The sequence below is a fragment of the Pleuronectes platessa genome, chromosome 5, assembly GCF_947347685.1.
Source record: "Pleuronectes platessa chromosome 5, fPlePla1.1, whole genome shotgun sequence".
Lineage (NCBI taxonomy): Eukaryota > Metazoa > Chordata > Actinopteri > Pleuronectiformes > Pleuronectidae > Pleuronectes > Pleuronectes platessa.
The window spans coordinates 10,770,888-10,779,407 of record NC_070630.1 but is presented as its reverse complement, the minus strand read 5'-3'; the positions used below and the strand labels follow the sequence as shown (position 1 = coordinate 10,779,407).

The following is an 8,520-nucleotide window of genomic DNA, read 5'->3' as shown; positions in this document are numbered from 1 at the left end:
GCGTAACATAACAGTCAGCATTAGTTTAATGTTTTGGTAAAAAATCCATGTGGTTACACTAAAAAGAAAAAACAAGTACATTTCCTATATCTAAATCTGTCATTTGTTTAATTTGAACGAACATTGATTGTTGATAGAAACAAATCATTAGATAGTAAATCCTGTTCTGGCACACACGTCATAGGAAACTGGTCCTGAATTCAATGCTTCCTTGGTGGGATTTCTTCTTTATTTTTTTACATATGGCTTCCAAGTAGCCTGCTGGCATTAATTCTGTGTGATCTTTGCTCTCCTGCACAACACATGACAAACCGAGCTGAGACACAGAAAACGTGGCGCTCGGGTACTCGAGCATTCCAACGTGATAGAATCTAGAGTTATTTAAAAACCAGCTCGGTTATTTACCTGTAATATCACAGTGTTGATAAAATGCTATTTAAGCAATTATAATGGCGTTATTAAGGCAACACTCCCGCGCGTAGACTCCGTTCCGCACGCCAGCTGTTGCCGGGGTGAGCGGTGGGAGTGGTCCGGCCCGGGTGTTCCGGCCGCCCGGTCCTCTCCACTGAACTCCAACCCCCGCGCTCTCTATCAGCATCTCATTCCTGTCTCAATATGTCTCAAGATGGCGGCCAATGCAGGATCGATGTTTCAATATTGGAAGCGCTTTGACTTACAACAACTACAGGTCAGTTCCGCCTCTCTTTACACCGTCTCCCTCCCTTTCGCCTCGCTCTCCCCGTCCGCCTCTCCGGCCGCGGTTCGCGGTGCCTTTTTCTCCGGCGGTCGCCTCGTTCCGTGTTTCGGAAGGAGAACCCAAGACCTCTTCCTCGCATTGATGAAAGTGGCTCTCTCGCTGATCAGAAATTGATCCTCTTTGTTCAATTCAACATCGATCGGACACTGCGACTGGGCAACGCCGGGGCGACGCCGCGGGGATGCGCCGCGATAAAAACAAAACGGCGGCGCTTCTTTTTTTTTATTTGGTATTTGTGGCCGCGGAGCCGCTCGTCTCGCTGCCTTTTATTGCGTGTTCTTCAACTTTTACCGGAGCGAGTAGCCGTAGTTAGCCCGACGCTGTAGCCGCGGTGAGGTGGGATCATTTAGGCGAGAGGAGAAAAAAGAAGTGCGACTCATTATACGGTGGCGCTGTGGTGACACCAGACACCAGCGCAGACACACGACAGCTTGTTTTCGGCTTTTATTCCGACACACAAATGTGAAGTTTACTCCGGCGACAATGAAAACATTAGCAGCCTTATCGGCTAGCGGCTTTTCCGGAGCAGTTATATTGAAGTGGTGTCCGTGATCGTGGTTCATCAACTCGGCCGTTTTTTTTTTTGTCGGTTTCCTCTCGTTTGACGGCAATTATACACACACAGCTTCCCCCCCTTCCAGTACAGACATTGCCACGTCTGTGGAAGTGGACGGGACAGTGTTTGTTGACGCGATCACGCGAATATAAATAGTAGAAACGCGAGCGATCGTGACCTTGTTGGGTTTTTTATGATGAACTCCGGCAACGTCCCCGGCCGCACGCACGCCACTAATCTCGGCGTACACGGCAGGAAGATCCACGGCACGGGGAAGGGACACGAGTGGGGGGGGGGGAATATTGGGGCCTGTGTGAATATAGCCCGTGTACATTATAGAGCCTGTATGACCCATCACAAGACGCGGAGACAATGGCACTGTTGTGTTGTTGTGTTTTTTTTTTCCTTCTTTCCCCTCTGCCGTGGCATTTAACGCGCATTGCTGAATTTCAAATCACAATTTATGAATATTAGCATCCGTCGTCATTAACATAAGATTGCATTATGCAGGCTGCACCCCCTCACCCCCACCCACCCCCTCCAACCCCAACCCCTACCCACAATTGTTCATACATTATTTTGTGGCTCGCACGGGGGGCTTGGGATTTAAACTTTTATTTAGGTCATGATGCCCCTATGACGTGGAGACAAAAGGACAGTGAGCAAGTCTTCCCGGCGTGCTTTGTGTTGCACTTATGCCACATCACCAAGGCTCCACTTCTCCTATTTATTTGATCCTGTTTGGTCCTCCTACTCGTGCCCCCTTGTTCATGCATTATGTAAAACATTTCAGACTGCTTTCTCTTTTTCTTTCCTGCACCATCTATCGCCCACCCCCTTCCTGCCACCACCACCACCACCACCACCACCCCCCTCCCCAATCTTTCTCTCCATCTCCCTCACCCCCCCCCCCTCCTCCTCCCATCCTTTTTTCATTTTTTTTTTCTTCCTCCTCTCTGGCCCTTCACCCTGCTTTCACCCATTTCGCCCTGTTTGAACTGGTGCGAGTGAGTGTGTGTGAATTTGTCTGAGATCAGTCCCTTTTGTGTGTGTGTGTGTGAGTGTGTGTGTGTGTTCGTAGATTGACTGCCAGCGCGGACAGTGAAGGCACTGCCAGCAGCCAGGACATGAAAAATGCATCGCATAAGTTTGTGATAAGGCCCTGGGTAATTATGGCAAAGGCCCCTATCACAAGCGATTAGTCAGGACAGTGAATCTGAGCGTGTGCAAAAAGGCTGGCGGTTGGCAGGCCTGTCTGCAGGATAGGAATCAGTCGGAGCTGGTGTGTGGTGTGGTGTGTGTGTGTGTGTGTGCGTGCGTGTGTGTGTGTGTGTGTGTGCAGAACTGCTCAGAACATTCACTGTCTATTATTGATGACATCTTATTTACTCTCCCTCCCACTGAGAGGCTCCTAGAGGAAATCCTTCAGAGGAGAACCTTTTTTTAATCCGTTTTTTGAGGATAATGTGAGGTTACCATGATATGATCACCGTCTGCCCGTGGCCCTGTCAGCCAATTGTGTTCTAATTTCCGTCTTCCTTTGCGATCGAACGGACAGCGTGCACTTAAAAATCACAGTCTGTTTTGTGTACGCGAGAGACACCAGCAAAGGAATGGGTTCTTTTTATTTTTTTTGTTTCTTTTGATGATGAAAATCCAACCCAACCTAGTTGTCAGTAGCTTTAAGCCATCGTAACGTCTATTCCTCAGGCTCCAACTGCTGATGTTCATTAAAATCTTATTTGATCAGTGTGTCCTATTCCCTGTGTGAGAAACTAGCTAGGTGGTTGTTACAGGACAGAGAGTGCTTTGAAACAGCACAGCGAGCCGTTAACTTGTCTTCTCTGCGTGATTTTTTTTCCTCCTCTTTCCTCCTCTTCCCCCCCCCCCACCACTACAAACACAAATGGGTGCAACAGTGATGCTTTTAGCAAGGTCTCGTACACTTGCAAAATGGATCAGTGATTCAGAGATGATGGCAGGGTGACAGTGAATTACAGATGGAGGAGGTTTTAACGTCTGTAATCCCTGTTCGTCCATTACAGAGTTGAGTTTCTTTAGAGGGGATCATCACTCTTCTCTCCTGTTGTTTTTTCTCTCTCTCCTTTTTTTCTCTTTTTTTTTTTTTTGACCCAGTCGAGCAGTTTTCTGGAACATCGTGTTTCTACTTGAGAGCGATGAGAAATTGCGCTTCATTACGGGAGAGCCATAACAAGATATGAGTGTGTAGCTGAGTCTAAACCTATACTTTTTTATGTAAGCTTGGGAAATTAAGACCAGACCTCGCTGCTCCACACAATTTCCAATTTAGGCCCTAATAGCCTGCATCTCACCTCATAACATTTCTTGGAAGAAAGCACCCCAGAGCCATTTTGAAAAAAAGTTCACTAGTGAACAGCTAAATAGTGACTTGGAGGAAAGCGGGTCTAGATCTTGTTCTTGTTCACCACCTCCTAATGGGTAAATTTAGGAAAAGGCTTTTGTAAGCTGATCCCAGAGCTGTGGTCAGTGGCAACCTGAGTGGTTTAAATCTCTCAGCGACTGGCCCGCTGTTGTCTGCAGGAGTTTTAGTGTTAATTTATGAGCTGGTTGTCTGAACTCAGTGGTGGGATATTTTTACCCCTCTGTTGCTGCACAGGCTGGGGGGAGCATGGAGGAAGGGGCATCACGTCATGCTTTTACTGTAGCCAACCAGTTCTCTGCCCAGTGACAAAACCTGGCATTGGGACTAAGGTTTCACTGTGTGTCGTTGGGTGGTGAGCGGCTAAGCGTGAGTCAGAAAGAGGGATGAGTGCATGTCAGGTCTTTTGGTCTGCCCTCGGTCCTCCTTGGTCGGGACTCTTGTCATCCTACTTTGTAAGAGGTTACAGTCTCTCCTTACGAAGGATCACCTCCGTACCACTGAGAAGAATGTGCGGCATTCATAAAATCGGAAAAAAAGTTTTCATATACCTTATCAGTGACTAATTCTCAGCAGAGGCCCATACTCCCCCAACTCCTCAGCGGTTTAGTGCACGTCACTCTCGTCTTAACCCTCCCTCTGCTTTGAGTGTCTGAGAGTCTACACCAGTTTATCTGATTTGATACAATAAGTAAATACATCACACATTTCACGACAGACAGAATCTGAATACTTAAAAGAACTTTTCTATTTTATTTGTGTGTTTAAAGAAAATGTTGACCAATGTCATTGGATGTTTGAACAAAAGATAAAAAAGCACTTAAGAGACGTCTAAAAATAGTGGGACCCAAACAGATGGCTCTTAATTCAGGCTTTATTCAGAAGTGTGTGACAGGCTTCCTTCCATTAGTTTAAATAAGAATAAAACACGAGACAGGTTTCAGCATATTTAACAACTGCTCTGCCTCATGATGCTGCAGGTGAGAATAAACACTGGAAATATTCTAATATAAAATGATATATCTCATTGATAGTTTTCCTGATCACAATGTGTTTTTATTTCCTTTTATAAAGTTGCAGGTAATTGAGGCAATTCTGGTAAAAAAATTACACCACAAAGACAACCAGTACCAGACTGTTGTGTCTTACACCACTTTAAAATGTATTGTCACAACTACAACGAGTTATTATGAGCAGTAAATTCAAAATTAAATTTACAGTATTCCTCCACTAGCCAGTTGTGTACACAACAGCATTACAGAGCGGCCTACTGCCCATGTGAAAAAGTCTGTAACTGGCTTCTGTCAAAGCATATTTACTGCTTTCAGTTAATTTAATAACTTTTGACTTTTTAATATTCTTGAAACATACTGAGACCGAGAGGTGACATTTTCAGGGTGGAGAGCAAGCAGGCTGTAATGTAAAGAGGTTTTTTATAAGTATCATTATTGCCTCTATTTCTATTAAGATCTATTCCCATAGCTATGAATTTTGCCACAAAAGCCTCAGTTTTATCCTGTACTCTCTCTCCTCATTTTTCACTTGAAGAAGTTAGAGCTTTGGGCAAAAACAGCCATGGAAGGATTTATAGTCTTAGTTTATATACAGCGTGTGGGATATCGAGCTTGTGATATTCTTTTATACACAATTGACTCATTTTGGTCTTTATGACGCCCCCCCAAAAATATATATATTTTGTGTTATTAGGACATTTATTTCTATTAAAGTCAAATTTCCAAAATACCTGCATTTTGCCTACACCATGAACCTTTCCAACTACACATGTTTATCGCTTTAAATAAATCATACAAATAAAAATGTCTTTAGGGGCGGTGTGACAGCCAATATTTTTAGGTATTTTATGTCTTGGCTTACAGAGTCAATACCTAAATAACATTTTATTAATTTGGACCATCTGTGCGGTTCGATCTCTCTGCAGGCTGCAGGGTGAGCTGCATTTTTACAGCTGGAAATCGGTAACTCACCCCCCTTTTTTATCGTGCATCAAAATGTAATAGAAATAAATATTTAATGTGCCTCATAATCAGGCCCAAATCTTGATGTATTGTCTTCATGTTCCGCACCGCTGAATAGTAAAACGCTACAATGTAACGACACAGACAGAACCTCCACCCTACAACCAGCAGCAAGAACACAGGGGGCAGTTTCCAGAGACCTATTTTCAAGTGGCAGGCATTATTTACAGACCCACTTGGAGTCTCTCACCTACAGCATCATAGAGTTTCACCGTATCTCATGACAGAAGCATCCATTATTCCGCTGCTCTGTATTCCAGCAGAGAGAGCATGGGCTTCGGTGACTGGACACTTCTCTTTAGGCTCCCCTGGGAATATACAGTCTGTTTCCACTTGTAAGTATCAGGAGGCTGCCCACTTTATTTGAAAATCAAGCGTACACTTGAAACAGTGCCTCAAAGGCCGATGTAATCTTGTATTGTGATATTAAGCCCCGGGTTTTCAGTAAACAAAAATCTTGCATTCCCAAGGGACCATAGATGTCTGTTCCTGTTCAGAGATGACTGTTAATGTAAGAATGCACACACACACTGTGAGGTGCAGAACATACTCACATATTCATCAGAACAATCAAATCACACACACCAAGGCTTCCTTTTTTACCTTTCCACTTTCATGACTTTATCCATCCTAGCTTTGTCCAGCTTTATTTCAAATTACAACTCTCGGTTAAATTTGCTATTTTCAGAGATATGACTTCAGACTCAACATGATTACTTGACTGCAGATGGTTTTAGATAGCTAGACATTTTTTTCTCAATCAATTTATCAATCATTTGTATCTATAAATGTCAAAAATAGTAGAAATCATCAAACCCATGGCCTCAAATCTAAGAAACATCTTCAGATCAAAATTATATGAAATGCAGGAAAGCAGAAAATCTTTGGTTGAGAAGCTGGAACCAACGACTGTTTGGCAGTTTTACATGAAGTCATTACTAAAACGTTTAATTACATGTCAAAATTGTTGCTGATTGTTGGTCATTTGAGTAATTTATTTTATATTCCAAATAATAATATAATCCATCATTCTTTACCATATTTTCCACTCTCCAGAGTCTTTTTAAACACACAGTACATGAGGATTGGAGAGAAGTGGGGGAAACCGAAGAAATATGTGGTGAAACTTTGAGTAATGACAACTTGGGTTAAAAACTGGCGTAAAACAGCCGGAGAAATCTGAGCTGTTAGAAACCGTTTGATTGCCTGTTAAGCTGCAGATTTGTGATGAACCAACAAGCACAGCCTGGATGAGACTTCCAGTATTTTGAAGAGTTAAACAAGACGTTAACATGGAAATATAAACAAAGGCAATGGCCCAGAAAATGAAACGGAGTCCCGTTTCCACAAGGTACCACATATATGTGATAATTTAGACCCACTGCAGACCAGACGGTCACACACTGGGGGCCAGTGTTCGAAACTTTTTTGACAGGTTTGGCTCGAGTGCACCGCTGAGCTTGGAACTAATGCCATGCTTCATTTTGTTCCACAAACGCCACCCACTGCCCGCTGAAATTTGTTTCTGCAGCAACTACTCCACGCCCTCCAGCGTCTGGTGTAGACAAGCTTTTGGTGAGCCACTTGCCCTACCTATTTTAGTGTTGTTTATCTCACTGTTATCAAGGAGTCTGGGCTAAATAAGGCCTGAGGATGCTTCTGTGCAGGCCTTACCCCACCTCAACTCATGACTCCAGTATCAGTGTCCTGTTAGATCATTGACCATAGGTATTGAATTCTAATAGGCCTATTGGTGTGTCCTAATGGCCCATGTATTGAATTATGATATTGGCAAAGGCTGATGGCCTCAGGATTGAATTATGATATTGGTGCGCTGCAAGCTAATGGTTCTTGGTATTGAATTATGATATTGGTGCACTTTGATGGTGTAGGGACTGAATTATGATATGGCTTGCTATCTGCTAATAGCTCACTCTGTGTAATTTTCAATGTCAATCATGGGTTCAGTTGCTAGATCCATCGTCGGCCTTCAGGCTCAACACATCAGTCACAAAGATGGGAATAGCCTTCAACCTTAAGCAGTACTTCTCACTCTACTTTCTGTTGTTGCTCTCTCCCATTCCACCTGCTTCTGGCTGTCTTCAGTCTGTCTTCAGAGTTTGAGTTTTTCTTGTATGAATTTTATTATTTAAAATAAGGAGTAGAATTAACTTTGACCTTATAAGTCAGTACTTTGATTAAAATAACTCTCTTGCACTAGTTCTATTGACTCATTGTATTAAGGTAGTAGCTGGTATTTTTCTCTTATCCTAAGTACTTTCATGTAACATTGCAGCTATAAGAGCAATAAATGGTGGATGTTTTAATAATAAGCCACCAGCAGTTTACAGATGTTAGATTAGCCAAAGACCGCCATTGATTTTCAGGCCTTTGTTCATTGGCCAGTCAGTAACTCTGCGTGGATTTGGCATTTTAATACACCGCCTTGTGTTATAAGAAGCCTAATGTTAAAGTAATGGAATTGTAATGGCTCTGAATAGCAGCTAACTTCATTTCTGTAAGTGCCCACACCTTCGCAGTGTTTATGTTGAGCTTGTTCCCATTTTGGTAGTTTAAAAGCAACCAGAGCTGTGATGGTCCTGCTGCCAGCTCACAGAGTAAATTGACGGCCTGCTTCTGTGTCAGCCCTCTAAAAATAACACAGACTGCCGGCTGGGCTCAGCAGAAAACTACCGCCGATTATGATGATTCAACTACCCTGTATTCACAGGTGCGTGCATGTGTGGTTGGATGGGGGTGGGTTATGCTT

At 43.4% G+C, this 8,520-nt stretch overlaps 1 protein-coding gene across 2 annotated transcripts in view; it reads left to right on the top strand.

The window, feature by feature from the left end:
* Positions 1–510: 510 nt before the first annotated feature.
* Positions 511–8,520, top strand: part of cux1b (cut-like homeobox 1b) — a 58,553-nt gene continuing 50,543 nt past the window's right edge. For both annotated transcript variants that reach the window (XM_053422657.1, XM_053422656.1), the window contains exon 1: positions 511–688. In XM_053422657.1, the coding sequence (XP_053278632.1) occupies positions 626–688 (63 nt within the window). In that variant the 5' untranslated portion in view covers positions 511–625. The remainder of the gene's footprint in view (positions 689–8,520) is intronic.